Genomic DNA, 21957 nt, shown 5'->3' with positions numbered 1-21957 from the left:
AAAAACCCAAAAAAAAAAAAAAAAAAAGAGAAAGCAAAACAAAAGCCTAAGTTCAGACAAGTCATATACATGAAAAAAAAATAGAATTATATTTTCTGTTTCTGAAAAACTTCGAAAACACAGAGGTTCTTCATCTGTTTTGTTAAGGTAGCCTTGGGCATATTATCGGAACCCGAAGCCCGAACCCGATCCGAAATAGGTGGTTTGGTTCGGGTTTGGGTTTTTTGTAAAACTTAATTGGGTTCAGTACCTCTGAGGTTCGGATACCCGATCAGATTCGGGTAATGGGTTCGGGTAATACCCGAACCCGAAATAAAATCCGAACTAGTCTGAATTAAATGTAAAAATGCAGCTAGGGGGAATTGAACCCAGTACCTCGGACATTTAAGGGTGCATATTAAACCATTTTGACATCTTAGTCTTTTTGTTTTAATGTGAAATATTTAATATTTATATATATACATCTGTTCTGAAATTTATAAAAAGATTAAATTTTTTTTTTTTTTTTTCATGATTTGTTTGAGTTCGAGTATACCCGGAAAAACCCGAACGGGTAATACCCGAACCCGACCCGAAAGTACAAAAAATCCGAATGGGTTCTATTTGCCTAAACCCGAAAACCCGAACCCGAATGTCGAGCTTAACAGTTAAGGATTTGTAAATGAGAAACATAGGCAACTAACATGGAGCACATATATTACACAAAATGGTGAGAGAACATTACAGCAACATTGACAATGTTTATAAGAAAACCACGAATTGACAATGGTTTAGCAATATTTGGGATTTCTTGATTATTGTTGTGAAGAAAGAAATAAGTAAATTTTGGTGGAGAGATGTATGGGTGGGCAATTATGTTTTTTTGATTACACTCATTTTTTGTTTTCTCTGACTTATACAAATGAGAATATGCAAACTTAATAACAGAATAAGCCCAATAAAACCAACAGGCAACAACTACAGTTTCCTCTTCTTTACAAGCAAAGAGTTTAAAAAGAGTTACTGACTAAAGAAGATCATTAGAGTAGAGTATTAAGAGAAGACACTAATTAGGCTGGGGACGAGGGAGACGTTGCAGCCAACGAGGGAGAACATACTGGGAAAAGAGGAGATGGTTAGGACCATAAAGTGGTATTGCTGTGATATTGTGCATCTCCATATACTCACTGCACCAGTTAAAACTCAAGATGCAACCATCCATACACTTGTTGCTATTGTCTGCAGTTTCCTCGTGAAGCCTAAACGCATGTGTCCTCAAGTTAAACAAGATCAGGATATTGTTGCCCCTGCTCCACAAGTAGATGATCTCAGAGTTCAAAGGATGCATCACCACCGGAAAATAATCGATACCTAACTCGATCAAAGACGCCAAGCTGACTTCCCAAAAGAGCTGCCACTGATCCTCAGAACCATTAATGCTACTAATGTACTTGACTAGCCTCCAAACACGTAATGTTTGGTTTCCATTCTCACTGAACTCGTTAAAATACACAATAGACCCTTCCGAGGTCGTGATGGTTCTCCTAAAACGTAATAACTCCTGAACTTCTCCAGTATCTGGGAAATCTACGATACTACACAATCTATCATCATCATGACCACCATAGAAATCGTAGGCTATAAAAGAACTGATCGTATCATGAATCCAGTGAAGAATCCCATTCAAAGCAATTGACTTGTGAGTACCATACCAGACTACAGAATCAATACACGTCACGTTTCGAGTTTCCCACGTTCCTGTATCAGATGAGTAAATCGTAAAATCGACTTTAGCAGCATAGCGAGTGATCATCAACCACACAACTTTGTAACTCAAAACGATACCACTCTGCATCTTCGTAACCAATCCACTGTCGTTGTAACGCTCGTAGGTCCGTAATCTCTCAAGATCTTGCGAAGAGAGGAAAGGAGGGAGAGGGATCCGAAACCATTCTTGAAACAAAGGGTTTCCAACGTAATATATAGGAGATCCATCGGTAGCTTCTACGTAAAGCAAGACCAATCCATCTGTGCAAGCCAAGACTAGTAGCTTCTTGATTGCTCTCTCGACGAAGAAACTCATTAAAGATCCTGGAGAACGAGTAAGTCCCCATGTTTTGCATCCATGATGACCAATGATTTCAAGTGTCAGTTTGTGAGGTTGCATCTGAATGATTGACCACGAGATTGAAGAAGATGAGTTGCGAGAGATGAAGTTATCTCTGAAGACGTCTGAATCGATTAGAAGTTTCCATGTTCTGCTCGTTGATCTGAATCTGGCGATGCTCTTCAGTGGTAATCGCGCCAAGACTTCCATTACCATTTCTTGAATATCCATTTTTTGGGTTTAGGTTCTTGTTTTCTCCTTCGGTTGGGTTCTATATATATAATCGATTTCTCAAGAAAACACAGAACCAATGGAATCAAATTTTCGAATATTGGAATTACCAAATTATTAGTTATTGTTTTAGACACCCTAACAATAAAATCCATCAAAAAAATATAACCACTGTTGTTCGACATAAATCTTAAAGTACTATGCCAATATATTGATTAGCTTAGTTTTTTAAAAATATATTACTTACTATTAATGGTGTCTAATTACAGTTTCGTGTTCAACCATAGATCATCTAAAACATTAAAAAAATTGTAATTCTCTTTTTTTGATTTATGTATAGATATAGAAGCCCTGATCGTTTCATTATTTAGCATCTCCATCTAAATTATCTATTTAAATGATACATCTAAATAATTCATTTCAATGTTAAATGACTCAACAAACAAGATAAAAAAGTAGTTCATTTGGATGGTCCATCAATAATTCCCTATTATTTTTAAATGAACCATCTCCATCCAAATGGTCCAACTAGAATCATCCAAATTCGTTTCAAATTTTTGCCTAAAATTTTAAAACTCATTCAAATGATCCATGTGAATGATTCTGGATGATGCTCATTTTTTTGACAAAAACGAACAACATTTGAATGGTTCATTCAGATGGTCCATCCAAATGAATAAACAAACAAGGGCAGAATATATGCATATAATTATTTGCCTCAGACCTCAGTTATATATATTGTACATATTCATAGCTTAAAATAAGATCCCATGGCAGCATTAAACCTTGAAATATGTAATTATTTGTTTGAATATATATATATATACTAGATAAGGGCCCGCACAATGTGGGGGTTTAAAAATTGTTGAAGAAAATAAATCTTAAATCTTAAAAAAACAAATATATATAAAAACAAATTTTATTTCTTGAATTAAAATATATAAATATTTTTAGTTAGAGATAAAATCATATTTGTATTTACCTTAATACACTTATTTATAATTATATATTTTAAATATATTATAATAATTCTTACAATAATAAAAAGCTAAATTATATCCCACCAAAATTTTTGTCAAATACTCATCATTACGAATATTAGTATTGTAAATTTTTAAAAACGTTACACAACTTATTCACAAAATATTTTACATGCAAAGAGTTCATCAAAGCAACATCTAGTTAGTAAGCATTTACAATTTTATTCTATGTTTTACCATTAAAAATATGTTCTTACACCTAAAATTATTTTATTGTTAAAGTATGCTCTTTATCACCACATATAAAATATTTTCTGAACAAATTAAACAAATTTTGTGTTGCTTTACTTTCAGTTTGGCATAATATTAGTTCTTATAATTACTAAAATTGTTTTGTGAAATAATTTCTGTAAACATGATTTTTTTATTACTCCAAAGATATTTTGGATGAATAACTGGTGAAAATTATCTACTCTATTACAATGATTTTATGACTAACCTCATAAAAGTTGAGAAACTGAGAAAAGGTTAATATAACATAATAAAAATAAAAATTTGAAAATTATAATCACGATGGTATATATAAGTCTTAGCTAATTCAAATATACAAAATAAAAACTTTATAAACAATCCAAAACATGACATATGTCATAATCAAATTAAGGATCGACGACCTATTTACTTCTCAGAAGTATCACATTGTACCAAAACTACTTAAAACTATGAGCTCGTCTCAAATATTCTTGATTTGGGTTGTGGTCAATCATATGAGAAGACCTGCAAGGTGGACAACTTGATTTGTTAGAAACCAACAACAACAGTAAAAGATAAAGGAGATGTGAAAACGCGGACAAGATTCTATGTTTTGGGATATGGTCCATCGGACGAGCTTGCAGGTCTGGTCCTCCGCCTCCTCTAACGTGCACCATGGCCAACTTGTAAGTTAACAAATACAAAAGTGACCAGCCAGAAGTGTTCTATCAGATCGCTTTTCCTATTCCGTGGAAAAACTTGTTATGTTAGAAACGTACAAAAACTTCAAACACAGAACAAGCTTCAATATGTTAACAGGCGGCTGTCAAACTACAAACAAACAAAGAAAACTGATTTACCTAGGAGAGGTGGTGGCGGTGATTTTCTATTGAAGAAGATGATAAGACGATAGAAAAGAAGAATTGAAGATATGTGATGAGAGTCATCAAACAAAATAGTTTTGCGGTTTACGAAGCCATTAATTGATATTTTTTATTAATTTTTAATTGATTTTCTTTAAATTTTGAGAGAGAAAGATAAAGGATACAATCGTCTTTTTGTAGAGGGTGTGTAGCATGCGGGAAAAGAAGATATAGAAAGTGGCATAGAGGAGAAAGTTTGCCACTGTTCATGGCATGATCGGCAAATTTATCTTTCGGATACCGTTGTAACAAACTTGTTAAATTCATCTCATTTCATATATTTTTGGGTTTAAAGCAACATACAGTATTAGAGTATTTTTGGGTTGAAACCCGGCATCAAGCAACTTTTTGTTTGAAATATGTAATTATTTGTTTCGGTATATATATATATATATATGTGCATTGTTCATTTGTTTGACAAGTGATATTAGCATTTTTGTATTATGACAAGTGATAAAGCAACATATTGGAGTATTTGTGATATTTTGCTAAAGATAGTGGAATATTTGTGATAAATCTTGCATGTAAATGATTTCTTTTTTCCCCAAATCTTCTTCACTAGGCGGATGAAGTTTTGGATTTATTTACTCTGTTTTAAGGATTTATTTTGGGATTTGAGAAACTGTACGTATTCTTCAAAATGATCATTATTTGTTTATTCAAAAAAAAAATGAGAAACAGAATCTCTGTTTTATTCCTCCTATATCATATTACAGACGATGTAAATATTTCTCTTCAACGAACTAAAAAAAAGTTATTTTAGACTTAAAGTATATATAAATAGATAGCTATGAGATATAAATTTTAAATATGATTTTCAAGACCCTTTGTTAAAGATTTATAACAAAGATACATACAAACATGGATCATATTACACAAAATGGTGAGAACATTACAGCTTATAACATTGACATTTTTTTAAAAGAAAACCACGAAACGAACAAATTACTCTGTATAAACACCTATGAACTACAAACTGGAGTACAAACTTGACAAAAACTGCGAGAGATGGGTTTAACGAGCTATAAACCACTCGTGTTTGTATGAAGTGAAGATATGTCCAAACACTAATCCACAAAACGCACCAGGTCCAACTGCTATCATGGCTGCTATCCAATTAAGCATTGGTTCTTCTGGTTCAGACGAGGATTCATCATCGGGTTGATGGCTTTCTCCACAAATATTCTCGAGGCCATATAGTCCCAAATTACCCACAAATGAAGAACAATTTTGACTTCCAAACTGTGTACTCTGTGGCACCAGTCCTTCAAGATGATTGTAGGAGAAGTTGATTACGGACAGAAACGAGAGCTTCCCGAGACCTTGAGGAATTTCACCTGACAAGTTATTCCGCGATAGGTCTAATGTCTCGAGCTTTGTAATATTTTCCAAGGTTGGTGGGATGTTTCCTGTGAATCCATTGCTAGACAAGTTGAGAAGACGCAATTCGCTCAATAGACCAATGCTTCTAGGGATATATCCGCAAAATTGGTTTCCAGAAAAATCAATGACTCTCAAGGCTTTGAAAATCCGAACAAAATCTGTGTCTACTCCTTTGTACACCAAATCAACGAAATCATACGCGGTGGAAGATTTAAAGCTCATGTAGTTCATCTCTGGTATGTCTTCATTACTCTCAAACACCTTTGACATTTCAGTCCAATTGGCAAAATAGTCATGTGGTAACGATCCAACGAAGTTGTTATCGGATATGTCAATGATCCTCATACTTGAGAACCCTAAATAGGCAGAGGAGTTATAGACATGACCATAGAATGCATTTGATCGGAGCACAAGAACCGTTAAGTATTGTAGAGAGCCCAACCAAAATGGAAACGTGTCATTGATCTTGTTTCCCCTCACATTCAGAAATTCCATATCTTGGCAATTCATCAAAGATTTTGGAAGCTTCCCCACCAAATTGTTGTAGCTGACATCAAGTGATCGTAGCATAGTGTTATCCATGCATAACTCTGGCAGAAATCCACTTAGACTGTTGTTTCTCAGATTTAACCCACTGAGATGATAATTCTTCAAACATTGAGGAATCGAGCCAGTGAAATGGTTGTTGGACAAATCTAATAAATACAAATCTGTGAAGTTGCAAATCCATTGGGGAATTAGTCCTTGGAGTGAATTTGAACCAAAATCCAACTCTTCCATTAATGCTCCATTGATAACTTCCACTGGATTCTCGAAGCTAGTGAACGAGTTATGAGAAAGCTTTCTTGACGAAAAAGCCAGAAATCTCCAAAAAAAACTGAGGTACTTGACTATTAGGCTCATGTATGTAACATAGTTTATATTGTATATTAGTTGGTTAAGTCTCCTTTAGCTTATCCTTCTAGTATACTAATTGTACAGTATATATACCCTTGTACCACAACTATGTTTAATTAATGAGAAATAATCCTTTACATCAAAGTTAATATGGTATCAGAGCACTAACTAACTTTTTTTTTTTTCTCATTCACAAAACCCAAAATCGTCATTGATATGAGCTTCAATTGAGCTCGCCATCTCTGTTCTTTGTCTTCACCCAGCTCAATCATCTTCATTTTTCCGATTCGATTATCCATTGCACCGATCAATTTCTTCAATGAGTGTTTCACGGCGTCAAATTGTTTCGATCTCCTTCGCGAATCTTGTGATGCTTGTGGCAACTCTTTTCTCATTGATTCATTCCTTTGTTCTACATCTTTTGTTTGCTTTCGCTTGCTTGATCTGGTTATTGGATTGATTTTGCTTGTTGCTCTACATCGCACAATCTCGTTCTTGATTCTACTTTTTGCTATGGCGAATTCGTCTGCTCCGGTGGATCACTATGCCAATCCATACTTCTTACATAGCTTGGATCATGCGGGGATGAATATTATATCTGATCGTCTCACGTCTGGAGCTGATTTCTATTCTTGGAAACGATCGATGCGTATTGCTCTCAATGTAAGAAACAAGCTTGGTTTCGTTGATGGTAAGATTCGTAAAACTCCTAAGGACCATCAAGATTATGGATCATGGTCTCGGTGTAATGATATGATTACTACTTGGATTATCAATTCTGTTGATAAAAAAATTGGTGGAAGTTTGTTGTATATCTCTACTGCCGAGGGAATCTGGAATAATTTGATGTCAAGATTTAAGCAGGATGATGCTCCTAAAGTATATGAGCTAGAGCAGAAATTGAACCCTCTGCGGCAGGGATCTATGGATGTCACCTCCTATTATACAATGTTGGTAACTCTTTGGGAAGAGTATAAAAACTATGTTGAACTTCCGGTATGTACTTGTGGAAAATTTGAATGTAATGCAGCCACTCTTTGGGAGAAACTTCAGCAGAGGAGTCGTGTTACAAAGTTTTTGATGGGGTTAAATGCCTCTTATGAATCCACTCGAAGACACATCCTCATGCTAAAGCCTATACCAAGCATTGAAGAGGTTTTCAACATGGTTACTTCTGATGAACGTCAGACGCATATCACACCTAAGCCTAACAGTATGATTTTTCAGGCTTCAGCTTCAACGTCCACAGAAGTCCCTATCTCTTATACTGGCTCCTATGACAATATGGCATTTGCGGTTCAGAATCAGAGTCACTATAGGCCACGAGGACCGAGACCTGTTTGCACTCACTGTGGTCAAACAGGACATGTTATCCAGAAGTGTTTTAAATTACATGGATATCCCCCAGGCTACATTTCTGGATTCAAGAGTAGTTTAGCCAATTATCAGGGAAGTCAAGGAAGTCCACGTCCGGTAATGTCATCTGCTCAACCTCGAGGATGTGCACCTTCTAATCCTAGACCGATGACACATGTTGTGGCTAATGTGATGACAGAGACTTCTCCTACTCCAACTACGAATGCTGCGATTAATCTAGATATCAGCACCATGAGTAGTGATCAGATTACTTCTTTGATTCAACAACTAAATGCAAAGGTTAAACTTTCAGAGACTCCAGCTTCATCTTCATAGGCCTCGTCCATTACAGAACATGGTGTTATGGCAGTTCAGTCATCTTCTGGTACAAATACTTTTCCAACTGTTTTTCCTTCTTCTTCACTTTGTTTTGAAAACAATCGGCTTACTTTTCAACATCAATGTCTTTCTTCTTTAACAAAACATATTCCTCATGGTAGTTGGATAATTGACACTGGTGCTATGAGCCATGTTTGCTCTAATCTGACCCTCTTTAATGACACAGTAACAGTTTCTGGAGTCACAGTCTCCTTACCAAATGAAGCTAGAGTGGATATCACACACTGTGGCACTGTGCATCTGTCTCAATCACTCATATTGCATGATGTTTTACATGTTCCATCTTTCAAATTCAATTTAATTTCTATTAGTAGTTTACTACAACATAATCATGGTTCTGCTCATTTCTATCCTGGTTTTTGTTACCTTCAGGAGTCTATTCAGGGCTTGATGATTGGTAAGGGTTTCCTTCTTCACAATCTCTACATCTTACAACCTGAAGCATCGTCATATGCACTCATCTCGTCATCCACATCACTTCCGCATTTCTCTGGATCCTTGAAGGTTGATGGACATCTTTGGCATCAACGCCTTGGACACCCATCTACCGACAAGTTAAAAGTCCTTTCTGGTACTTTGTCCCTACCTGTTTCTTCTCTTGTAGATCAAAGTCATTGTTCAGTCTGTCCATTAGCTAAACAGAAATGTCTTTCTTTTGAGTATCACAATCACTTGTCTTCACAACCATTTGATCTTCTCCACTTAGATATTTGGGGTCCTTTTTCCACAGAGTCTGTAGAAGGTTTTAAGTACTTTTTAACAATCGTTGATGATTGTACTTGAGCAGTCTGGGTTTATCTCCTAAGAAATAAAAGTCAAGTTACTACTGCTTTTCCTACTTTTCTGAAATATGTTCTTACTCAGTATAATACAACTGTTAAAGCTATCCGTACTGATAATGCTCCTGAACTTGCTTTCACTGATTTGATTGAAGAACATGGCATGATTCACCAGTTTTCTTGTGCTTATACTCCTCAACAAAACTTTGTTGTTGAGCGCAAACACCAACATCTTCTTAATGTTGCAAGAGCCTTATTGTTTCAGTCTAATGTTCCTTTGGTATATTGGAGTGATTGCTTGTTGACTGCAGTTTTTTTAATAAATAGAACCCCTTCGGTTTTACTAAAGAACTTAACTCCTTTTGAATTGCTAAATAAAAAACAACCTGATTATCAGTTTCTTAAATCCTTTGGTTGTTTGTGCTATGTTTCTACATTGCAAAAGGATCGCCATAAGTTTAGTCCTAGAGCTGATCGGTGTGTCTTTCTAGGTTATTCTTTTGGATATAAAGGCTATAAAGTACTTCACTTAGATAGTAATGTCGTTTCCATTTCTCGGAATATTGTTTTTCATGAGCATATCTTCCCTTTCAAATTAGAACATGTTCATGCTCCTTCTACTGATATATTTGACAATGTTATTCTGCCATTATCTCTTCCGCTTGACATAGATCATTATCATCATACTACGCATCCTTCATCTTCGTCATCTACTTCATCATCCCATATTCATTCTCATCAATCATTGTCACACTCATCCACTACTAGTGAACGTCGTTTGGTCTCTGAGATTGTGCCTACAGAAACGACCACTGTTTCATCATTGAATGTCCAACTAAGGCGAACGTCCAAGGTACCAGGCTATCTTTCTGACTATCATTGTTCCCTCACTCAAATTTCTCCATCATCTACTTCCATCAAAACCACTACTCCATATCATATTTCCTCCTATCTTACTTACACAAATTTTAAACCTTTCTATCAAGAATATATTCTCTCTGTTTAAATCGAAACATAACCTAAAAACTTTCAACAAGCCGTTGCTTCTGTATATTGGACAAACGCCATGAATGTGGAAATGGATTCTATGAAGGCTGCTGGCACATTTGATGTTGTTTCATTGCCACTAGGCAAAAATGTGGTAGGTTGTATATGGGTATACACCATCAAATATTATGTTGATGGTTCAATAGAGCGCTATAAAGCTCGTCTAGTTGCAAAGGGTTTCACGCAACAGGAGGGTGTAGATTACTTTGACACTTTTTCACCTGTTGCCCGTTTGGCAAGTGTGAAGCTTCTTTTGGACTTGGCAGCTAAGAAGGGTTGGAGTTTAACCCAGATGGATGTCACTACTGCTTTTTTGCATAGTGACTTGGATGAGAAAATCTATATGAGTTTACCTCAAGGATACACACCACCTCCTGGTACTCCTCTTCCTCCTAATGCAGTGTGTAAGCTTCATAAGTCTATATATGGCTTGAAACAAGCTTCAAGACAATGGTACAAATGCTTTTCCAAGGCTCTCCTTGCTGATGGATTCATTCAGTCTAATGCTGATAACACGATGTTTGTCAAGGAGAAAGGTACGTCTTACACTGCCTTATTGGTTTACGTTGATGACATTCTCATTGCGAGCAACAATGACATGGTTGTTGCTGCGGTCAAAGCTACTTTGGCTAGTCAATTTAAGATCAAGGATCTTGGTCCTGCCAAATTTTTCCTGGGATTGGAGATAGCCAGGAATTCGACGGGTATATCAGTTTGTCAGAGGAAATACTGCTTAGACTTACTGACTGATGCAGGTTTATTAGGTTGTAAACCTAAGTCTGTTCCAATGGATCCAAAGGAGGTACTGACTAAGGACACTGGTGTTCTTTTATCGGATGGGCGACAATACAGAGAGTTGATTGGGAGGTTACTTTACTTATGTATTACACGTCCTGACATCACTTTTGTTGTTCATCGTCTGAGTCAGTATTTATCATGTCCTACTGATATCCATTTTCAAGCTGCTCGTAATGTCCTCAAATATCTGAAAAACAATCTTGGCCAAGGTCTCTTCTACTCGGCTACTTCAGATATTTGCTTAAATGGATTTGCTGATGCTGACTGGGGTACTTGAAAAGACTCTCGGAGGTCCGTTTCTGGTATGTGTATCTTTCTCGGTACGTCTTTGATATCTTGGAAATCGAAGAAACAGGACATTGTAAGCTCCAGTAGCACTGAAGCAGAGTACAGGAGCATGGCACAGACTACCAAGGAACTACTATGGTTTCAGCAAATGCTACATGATCTGCGGATTACTCCTGTGTCTCAAGCTAAGTTGTTCTGTGACAACAGATCTGCTATACACATTGCGGGCAATGATGTTTTCCATGAGCGAACTAAGCACGTCGAGATCGATTGTCACACTACTCGTGATCAGGTTAAAAAAGGCTTTCTTAAACTCTTTCATCTCAGTTCTGAAAACCAACTTGCTGACATCCTCACGAAGCCTCTTCAACTTAGACCGTTTCACCATCTCCTCCGGCGTATGTCGATCTCAAGCCTGTATTCTTCCAAAGAAATATCGGCTTGAGGGGGGTGTATTAGGCTCATGTATATAACATAGTTTATATTGTATATTAGTTGGTTAAGTCTCCTTTAGCTTATCCTTCTAGTATACTAATTGTACAGTATATATACCCTTGTACCACAACTATGTTTAATTAATGAGAAATAATCCTTTACATCAAAGTTAATATTGACCTACCAATTTATTGTGGGAAAGATCAATCAAAGTGAGGTACTTGACTAATTTTGACATAGATCCAACTCTTCCGTTAATGCTCCATTGATAACTTCCACTGGATTTTCGAAGCTAGTGAACGAGTTATGAGAAAGCTTTCTTGACGAAAAAGCCAGAAATCTCCAAAAAATCTGAGGTACTTGACCTACCAATTTATTGTGGGAAAGATCAATCAAAGTGAGGTACTTGACTAATTTTGACATAGATCTAGGGACTCGTCCTCTGAAATTGTTATGGCTCAGATCTAAAGAGAAGAGATTGCCTAACTTTGATATAGATCTAGGGACTTGCCCTCCTAAATTGTTGTGGCTAAGATCTAAAGATAAGAGATTGACTAATTTTGATATAGATCTAGCAATTTGTCCTCGGAAATTGTTGTGGCTAAGAACAATTTCGATATAGATTCTGGGATTAGTCCATCCAAATTGTTGTAGCCGACATGTAACACTCTAAGCATAGTCGAGGACGACGTATTCTCAAAATCAATTGATCCCTCGAATTGGTTTCCGCTTAAATCAATCTCGTCTAAGAAAGGTTGCATGAGCAAGGATGTTGGAAACGGTCCGGACAAGGAGTTTCCATATCCCCAAAATATAAACAAGTGGTTGTGGCGGCGGTCATAAGAGGGAAACGAGGATTTGAAGTGATTGAGGGAGATGTCTATTTCGGACAAGCTGGTTAAATTGGCTAAGACGCTAATCCCACCAGTGAATTGATTTTCACGGAGGTTTAATTTATAAAGCTCCGTAAAGTTGCCAAATGAAGTAAGAATATTACCTCTAAGATGATTTTTTCCAAGATTAATGTAATCTAGTTTGTTTAGGTTACTGATTGAAGCCGGAACTTCACCTACTAATTGGTTCTGAGAAAGATCAAGAGATGTGAGATGGGAGAGATTTCCAATGGAAGAAGGAATCTTTCCGTGGAGACGGCATCTTGAAAGGTCCAAGAAAGTAAGGTGATGGAGTTTGAAAAGACCACTGCTAGATTTCAAAGAGGTGTTGACAGAAATATCGGACAAACAGAGTTGTAATGATATCACCTCTCCCAATATAGCATCGCACATGACGCCATCCCAAGAACAGCAGTCAACGCTCTTGTTCCACGGGATTGCTAGACCGTAGTCCTCGTAATGCTTTGGGAACTCTTTTCTTAGCTCCAAAAGAGCATCTCGTTGGTCGCTGCGGCACAAGGACTGTGTGTGCGAAGCAAAGGTGTTTAGTAAAGGATGAAGGAAAATTAAGAAGTAGATGGTCATAATAATACAAAGAAAGCAATAAGATTGGCTTNATATTCTTTTTTTTTTTTTTTTTTGTAAACAAAGACGGTTTGTTTGTTAGGATGGTTCATCTCTTTGAAATCTCTTGTTTACTTCATAACATAACATTCTCTGTGAAGAACTTGACTTGGTAAGTCTTCCTTTAAATTAAAGCAGGAAAATTAATGGAAAAGTTGTTTTGAATAAAACTTTTTTTTTTTCTTTTTCAAAAGATTGGAAAATAAAAAGCGAGTAATATATGAGTTCAACTCATAGGCATCATTAAGATGTTTTGAATATTTCTTCTACATCGTTAAGATGAGTAAGAGAACATGTGGCAATATGGCAGCGAAAGTGTATAAAGAAATGGTTCAGTTTAATATAGAATCTGTTGTTATCGTATATGGGATGATCAAAATGCTTTTTGTTCGTACATGAACATACATAAGCTAATTTTATTAGATAGGAATCATTAGAAATAGTATTATAGGAATTTTACGTTTAGAAATGGTTTGGATTCAAAGGAAGTCCTTCTGACCGTTGAAATATTTAGATATACATCTAGGGGCCGGGTAATTTTCATACCGATATGAGGTCACACTTTTTAATCATTGAACTTTCTCACAGTCGATCAAGCCATTAAGAATTTATATATGATCTATTCGGTCTCCCTTAGACGAACAAGATGTATTCCCCAAATTCAGAAGATACTTCAAACAAGATACTAATTATTCAATCGCGACCAATTATGAAGGAATTACGGTTGCATAACCCTAGGCAAAATATATATATATATATATATGCAAATTAGCGGTAACAAGAAACTGATAAAGTATAGAAAAAAACAAGACACAAAGTATTAGTGTTTAAATTCAAAGTAATGCCATGAGAAATGGGTCAGGTGAAGAAGACACAACGAAGTCACTCGTCAAGGTTAATCGTCTTTATTAGTAAGTCTTCTATGAAAAAAATAACATTGTAGCCGATAAGATTTCACCGTAGACAAAAAGAAAAATACAAGAAGCTGTCAAATTAAATGATAGAATATATTGTTATTTTGCTGCAACATTGCTTAAATAAGCATATAGAGATTCTTAGTAAAGAGCTTGATTGACTTGGCAAGTCTTCCATTAGATTATTTCAAAGATAATTGATTTATAAAAAAAAGATTGTGAATATACTGTTCTTTGTGGACACCAACAAAGACGGTTTGTTTGTTAAATTGGTATGTGATAGACATCTCTTGCTTACTTTATATCAAAACACTCACTGTGAAGGGCTTGACTTGGCTAGTCTTCCTTTAAACTAAAGTAGGAAAATTAATAGAATATTTGTTTTTGATAAAATTTATAAACAAAAAGGAGTAATATGATTTTTTTTTTGAGTAAAATGTAAAATTTATTCAAAAAAAATTTTTTTACTATCATTAATGATTTGAATAAAAACGTTATCTGAGTAATATGATTTCAATTCATAGGCATCAATGTTTTGAATATTTGTGGTCAAGGTCCTCAATTCATCTAACAATGTGTTAAACTGGAGCGCTTCTTCCCTCCATCCCTTTTTTATATTATGTTCTACTTTTCAATTCATCTATCAAAAGAGGTACGTTTGGGAGGACCGGTACACTTCCGCTGGATGTATCCCTTCGAAAGGTTTGATGTACTCATTTGCTTCAATATATGTATTTCCTGCAATTATGTTCAACTAATATTCATTTCTTGACTGAGTTATAGGTACATGAAAACACTTAAGGCTTTTGTTAAGAATCATGCAAGGCCATAAGAATGCATGGCTGAGGGGTATTTAGCTGGAGAATGTGTTGCATTTTGTTTAGAGTTCCTTAAAGATTTTGTACCAGTTCAGGAAACAGTTAATCGCAATGAAGATATTGAGGCTGATAGAGGCATGGTTGAAGGTCGACCTCTGTAGAAGGGTATAGAAGTTACCTTATCAGATAAAGATAGAGACATTGCACATCGCTATGTGCTAATGAACATGGCATCTTTGGATCCTTATATTGAGTAAGAGGTAACCCTTTATGTTTCATCTACTAATTATTATTATAATTTCATTCTCAAAACTGTTGTTTAATGTAAAATCATGATGCATTTAGAAGAATTACAAGCTAATGATGCTCGATGTGCTAAAAATGAAACTTTGTTATGGAAAAACCATACTGAGCAGTTTGCACAATGGCTTAAAATAAAGATTTCGAGATGCAACTTGTCTTCTTGATTATTTGTTATACAGCTTGTTAAATTGACTGATTAGCTTGTTAGCTTCATGATAATGTTTTGCTTGATGATTGGTTAGCTTATCTTGTAGCTTGATGGCTGGTCTTTTTGGACCAGTTTGTTAGCTTATCTTGTAGCTTGATGAATGGTTTCTTGGGACAGATTGGTAGCTTCATGATCATGTTCTGATTAATGACTGGTTAGTTTAGCTTGTAGCTGGATGACTAGTTTTCTTGGCACAGATTGTTAGTTTCATGATCATGTGTTGCTTAGTGACTGGTTAGCTTAGGTTGCATCTTGATGACTGGTATTAGTGATTATCATTTTAGTACTTCATCTTGATGATCAAGGATGGAATTTTACTGTGGCAGATTCATTCAGACTCAACAAATAGTCATTCTAAGGAGATAAGGTGTTTGGCATTTGGACCAAGAAATGTTGCTTTAGCACATAAAGGATTTATCGTTAATGGGCAACGGTTTCACACAGATGCGGTTAAGTGGAAGACACAAAACAGTGGAGTAACTTATGAAGCATTTAGCATGTGTAGATCAAGTGCTCGAGATATGAGACAAGTCGATGATATGCTTACATATTTTGGAGTGATAAAGGAGATTTTACTTATGGACTATCACATGTTCAAAGTGCCGCTGTTTAGATGCAATTGGGCCAACACAGGGAATGGTGTGAAGGAGGAAGATGGTTTCACTCTTGTCAACCTTCATATGAACCAAACAGCCTATTTGAAAGATCCATTCATTCTACCTTCTCAAGCAAAACAGGTTTTCTATTCTAGGGAAGATGATAATTCAAATTAGTATATTGTTATGAGAGCACTACCTAGAGGCTATCATGAGTTGGAAACAGAAGAGGATTTAGGTATTGCACATTTGCCTGTCCAAGAAGTCGATGATTTGGATGATGAAGCTTGTGATGATGATAGTGTTTATGTTAGGGATGATTGTGAAGACTTGTTAGTGGTAGATTGATAGGTGTTTGTGGTTTTTGTAAACAATGAAATTTGTTATGGTTATCTAAACATTTAAATATATTTATATATTTTGTATTAATTAAATTGGTTTTTTATACAATTATTCGAAATTAATTATTTATTTTAAATAATAAATAATTCGTAATTCATTTTAATAAATAAATTTTGAATAATTTCAAAACAAACTAATAACACCAAATATTTGCTATCTTTGCTATAGGTAAAATCCAATTAATGAGTTTTAATAACATTTGTATCACGTTATTATAAATATTAACAATTGCACAGTATACAACGTTATCGTTGTATATTTAACTATAGCAAACCGGCTATCCACTATTAAAAGTGTCCGACCTACTATAACGAGCGATCTCAGAGCGTTTTAGGAAACGCTATAATTGTAAACTCATAGCATTTAACGGCCGCTATTAATACTCACATTTCCTGTAGTGTCTAATGTGTATGTATATCCCCGCCAAAACCCTAAATCCTCTATGAGTTGGAGAAATCGATCAATGTCAATTTAATAATCGTTAATTCCGTCAATGTCAACGCCGCAAAATAAGAGGAAGAGGACGACGCAGAAGAAGCAGAAGCAGCTGTTGTCGTCGAAGCCGCAATGGAGCCTTCTTAATCCGTCACTTCCCTATGATTTGCTATTGGACATCGTCGCACGCGTCCCAAGATTGTACCATCCGACCCTCTCACTCGTCTCCAAGACCTTTCGATCTCTCCTAGCTTCACCAGAGCTTTACAAAGTCAGGTCACACTTAGGCCTCAGGGAGAGTTGTCTCTATGTGTGCTTCGATATGCTTGAAGGCCCTACCTGGTTCACCCTCTGCCGAAAACCTGATCAAATCAATAAAGAGGAGAGGAGTGGTTATGCTTTGGCTAAAGTCCCAATTCCCAATTCGCCTAACGTACGGTATTAATAGAGGAGAGGAAAGATATACGCAGTAGGACAGTACAAGGATGACAGTAGCTCCGACTCCTTTAAGAACTTGTTCGAGGTGTTAGACATAAAAACACAAGTTTGGAGTCATGAGCACATCCTTTGTAGCATCGATCCAAACTACAACTATATATCCAATACCGCTTGTTTTGACGGAAAGTTCAACGTGACCAATCTTGGAAAGGCGGTTGCTTACGATCCCAAGGAAGGTAGATGGGACATTGGACCAAATGATATATGTGGACCTATGATTTCAGGTTCTTATTGCGAGATAGAGAATGTTTTGTACGCTGCTGTTAACGGAGACCTCAGATGGTATGACTCTCAGGGAAGACAGTGGAGATATTTGAAGGGTTTGGTAGGACTACCCAAGATCCCTAATTATGGCCGTACTCAGGTTAGATTGGCAGATTATGGTGGAAAGTTAGTGGTTATGTGGGACGACTTTGTTGTTCCTTCGCATTGTGGTTTTAAGACGACGACAGTTTTTTTTGCAGAGGTTGCGCTTGAAAGGCTCAATAGTTTTGAAATTTGGGGCAAAGTTGAGTGGGTTGATCGTTTGCTTACAATATTTGACGACTATTATCTCGTGAAGGTTATTGCTGCTACTGTCTGACCTCACAAGGCTTGGCTTTGATCTTGTTCTCGATTTTTGGTGTTTAACTATCTTGATATGCGTGTGTTCTGTTTTGCTATTGTATGGTTTTTATTCTATATATATGGTGTTTTAGGTTTTATTAACTGGTTTCGATCGCGGTTTGTTTTGGTTCCCTAGTTTATTAAGCTCACTTTCTTCTATTGGTGTACCTTATTGAAAGAGAGCGTTGGAATGAATAGGAGATCATCTTTGAGCTTTGAACCAAATAGAGTACATAGCTAACGATCTGAACCTCCAAGCAGTAGTAAGGTGTATCACCCACCGGTTCAGAGATCATGGCTGAAGCCAGAGGTCCTGAACACTAGTCACATGTTCCAGTAGCGGTGTTGGTATCAAATCAAACCATTCCGGATCATGTTTCCGGGACATCTGGATGGAGATTCATCTGAAGCCAGAGGTCCTGAATACTAATCATATGATCTGTTAGATCTTTAGCATATATAAAACGTTGAAAAGTCTATGAAGCGGGAGATTTGATTTCTTTCATGAGATTAGATCATATGTTTTTCTTACGAGTTACGATGTGTCTTTTATTTCAGGGTCTAGATTGTTTTGAAGATCATCAGCCTGTATCACGAGCAAGCTGATGAATTAGTTGATGAGACTGGAACGCTTTTTGTTTTCTTGAGCAGTTTTTTAATCCAATATATACTTTCTCCAAGTCACTGTGCTCAGGGACCAGACGTGTAGTCCTTTTTGGTAATGCCTAAACAACAAGTTTAGTCAATTATAATCAGTTGAGGCAATTACTCTCTGCTAGTTTTACTAAAAACTTAGACCAAACCTTTGGGCATGAAAAGTCAATGAAGCAGGAGATTTGATATCTTCATGAGATTATACAAAATTGAACAGAGAAGAAAAAAAAACAAAAAATCCACACGTCACAAATCTAATATTTACATGATGTCATTGTGCCATGAAAGAACTAAATCTTCAAGCTCTGTAATCAAATCAGACCACCGTGAATCATCTTCTTCACCTTCAACAACTTTCACTTCAACAACAACAACATCAACAGCTAACTCCACAGCTTCCACCACAATCGCAGTTCTACCTCTCCCTAATCCAACTACTTTCGCTTCTCCTTCTTTCTTCATCTTCTTCTTCACTACATATCCTAACTTCTCCCCAATCACCTTCGCCTTCTCCTCCACTTCAACAGCCGAAACCTTGGCCGTGAATCTCCTCTCCTTCTTCTTCTTAATCTCAAACAGTCCGGAAAGATCCAACCCCGAAGACAACGAGATCAAATCGAAAGCAGTAACCGAACCAACACTCGATTTCATCTCCATATCCGTATCAAACACATTACGATGAAACTCAGAAGTTTCCAGAGACTTCTTGAACCAACTGGTCTTCATAACCGTTTCAATACTCATCCTCGTTACTGGATTCGGATCCAACATCTGATAAATAATCGATTTAGCTTGTTTCGAGATCCAGCTCGGAAACTTATAATCCCTCCGATGAATCTTCCGATACATCGCAGCGATATTCGAATCATCAAAAGGCACATCACCAACTAAAAGCACAAACAAAATCACACCACAAGACCACGCATCAGCTTTCGCTCCGTCGTAACCTCGCCGCGAGATAACCTCCGGAGCTGTGTAAGCCGGAGTACCACACGCCGTGTGTAGCAATCCGTTTTGGAGATGTTCCGGTAAAGCGGATAAACCGAAGTCAGAGACCTTGAGGTTACCTTGCTCGTCTAAGAGTAGATTCTGGGGTTTCACGTCGCGGTGAGCGACGCCGTCTTGGTGAGAGAATCTGAGCGCGGAGGCGAGTTGTTGGAAGTAACGACGCGCGGTTGATTCAGGGAGACGACCACGGCGGAGGACTTTGGAGAATAGCTCACCGCCGGAAGCGAGTTCCATTACGAGATAGATCTTAGATTTGGTCGCCATAACTTCATGGATCTTGAGTATGTTTGGGTGATGACGGAGACGACGCATCGCATCGATCTCTCTGATTATTCTCGGTTCCATGCCGGATTCGATTGTTTTCTTCTTCTCTATGATTTTAATGGCGACGAGCTCGTCTGAACCGATCGTACGAGCTAAATGGACTTTCGCGAAACTTCCGCTACCGAGTCTTCGACCGAGTTCGTATTTTCCGAGGAGAAATTTCGCCGGAGATGTCTGGTTTTGCGGCTTAGGAACTGGTTCCATTGCGGCGGAAGAAGAGAGTGGCGGTGGCGTTGGTGCCTGTGTTTTTCTTAAAGAGAGGTTTCAGGGACGAATTGTTTGGTGAGCTTCTCTTTGCGTTTTATAGGGAAATGAGATTTAATTCAATTTTACCGAAAATACCCTTGGAGAAATTAGTTTTGATGTGTTACTAAAGAAGTATAATTTTTTTTCTATTAACTTTGTTGAGAAAATTTTGCAAAAAATATTTATTGTATTCTCTTTTTTGTTTTTATTGTTTTTTTTTGTCTATATAGATACAATTAAAAAAAATACACTATACATTATTGTTTTTTGTCTATTAAACTAATAGTGTATTGTTTTTTCTCAATCATAGCTAGACTTAAATGTAAACAACTAAATATAATACTGTTATAATGAAAAATGGTTATGCAATATTAAGTTTAGTATATTTGTTTTTTAAAAAATCATAAGCAAATAAACCATGTATTTGTTGTTTGAAAATTTAGTAAAAAAATTAAGCAGATTTGTTCAAATAGTCTATTTTTGAACATAAACTTTAATGTGTATCTTTTACGAGAATTATTTTGTGAAGAACTTGAAACGATACGACCTATTTTTTTAATAAGAATAATCTAGTAATTCCATACTAACTAAACACCTAACCACATTCAAACCAAACATCGGAAATAACCAAACATTAAACCAATGAATTAAATAACCAAATGAAAAATTCAATAATATCTTACCATCGATACCATATAATATCTAACCAAGTCATAAAACAATGAATCAACGACCTAAAAAACTGTTCTAAACCACTACTATCCGTTCTAGCAACCTAACAGCAACATATAACAAACAACAAAGCCTCTAGAATATCTTTCTTTCCATCGGCTGAGACTTAATTGTATTTTACCAAAACTACCTTTGGAGAAATTAGTTCGGATGTGTCACTAAAGAAGTAGAATCTTTTTTCAATTTACTTTGTTGAGAAAATTTTGCAAAAAATATTTATTGTCTCTCTCTTTTTGTTTTTTTGTTTTTTTTGTCTATATATATACACTAATAAAATACACTACACATTATTGTTTTTTTGTCTATTATAATAATATTGTATTTTTTCTTTCTCAATCATAGCTGGTCTTAATAAATGTAAACAACTAAATATAATAGTGTTATAATGAAAAATGTTCATGCAATATGAAGTTTAGTATATTTGCTTTTCAAAAAATCATAAACAAATGACTCATGTGTTTGTTGTATGAAAATTTTGTTCAAAGAGTCTAATTTTGAACATTAACTTTAAATGTGTATCTTTTACAAGAATTATTTCGTGAAGTAGTCCTGCTTTGTGGTCAACTATATCATCAAATCCAGCATATGAAAAAATTATGGTTTGATTTATAAAATTTTTGACATTTTAAAATTGAATTTGTAATAGTTGTAAGTTTCAGTCTTTAAAACATACTTAGTAAAACCATATTTACTCTTTTAATAAATATTGTTGGCGTCAAAAAAATTTTTATAAAAACTAGAAAAATTATCCTACTAAAAAATAAATTAGCAAAATCATCACCTAGCTTAGATGCCAAAAATGTATATGTTTTGCACATCTTTCAAAGATATGCTAATAGAAA

At 35.9% G+C, this 21957-nt stretch overlaps 6 protein-coding genes across 6 annotated transcripts; 2 read left to right on the top strand and 4 right to left on the bottom strand.

Moving 5' to 3' along the window:
* LOC104788023 (putative F-box protein At3g23950) lies at positions 1025 to 2317 on the bottom strand. Its single transcript, XM_010513706.2, has one exon. It carries the CDS (start codon positions 2315 to 2317, stop codon positions 1046 to 1048), a length of 1272 nt encoding a protein of 423 aa, XP_010512008.2. The 3' UTR covers positions 1025 to 1045.
* On the bottom strand, positions 5487 to 6635 carry LOC104706791 (receptor like protein 30-like). The gene has a single exon (XM_010423019.1). It carries the CDS (start codon positions 6633 to 6635, stop codon positions 5487 to 5489), a length of 1149 nt encoding a protein of 382 aa, XP_010421321.1.
* On the top strand, positions 7266 to 9819 carry LOC109125837. The gene is made up of 4 exons (XM_019228279.1): positions 7266 to 8408; positions 8880 to 9078; positions 9295 to 9566; positions 9778 to 9819. The coding sequence occupies exons 1-4, from the start codon at positions 7266 to 7268 to the stop codon at positions 9817 to 9819; spliced, it is 1656 nt and encodes a 551-aa protein (XP_019083824.1).
* Positions 12409 to 13332, bottom strand: LOC104706778 (receptor like protein 30-like). The gene has a single exon (XM_010423001.1). It carries the CDS (start codon positions 13330 to 13332, stop codon positions 12409 to 12411), a length of 924 nt encoding a protein of 307 aa, XP_010421303.1.
* LOC104706774 (F-box/kelch-repeat protein At5g51250-like) lies at positions 17106 to 18128 on the top strand. Its single transcript, XM_010422987.1, has 2 exons — positions 17106 to 17485; positions 17621 to 18128. The coding sequence occupies exons 1-2, from the start codon at positions 17106 to 17108 to the stop codon at positions 18126 to 18128; spliced, it is 888 nt and encodes a 295-aa protein (XP_010421289.1).
* On the bottom strand, positions 18964 to 20416 carry LOC104788015 (CBL-interacting serine/threonine-protein kinase 7). The gene has a single exon (XM_010513694.2). It carries the CDS (start codon positions 20339 to 20341, stop codon positions 19067 to 19069), a length of 1275 nt encoding a protein of 424 aa, XP_010511996.1. The 5' UTR covers positions 20342 to 20416; the 3' UTR covers positions 18964 to 19066.

This window comes from Camelina sativa, chromosome 1 (assembly GCF_000633955.1).
Source record: "Camelina sativa cultivar DH55 chromosome 1, Cs, whole genome shotgun sequence".
Classification (NCBI taxonomy): domain Eukaryota; kingdom Viridiplantae; phylum Streptophyta; class Magnoliopsida; order Brassicales; family Brassicaceae; genus Camelina; species Camelina sativa.
Note: the sequence above shows the minus strand (reverse complement) of the source record. Positions and strands in the feature narration are given on the sequence as shown.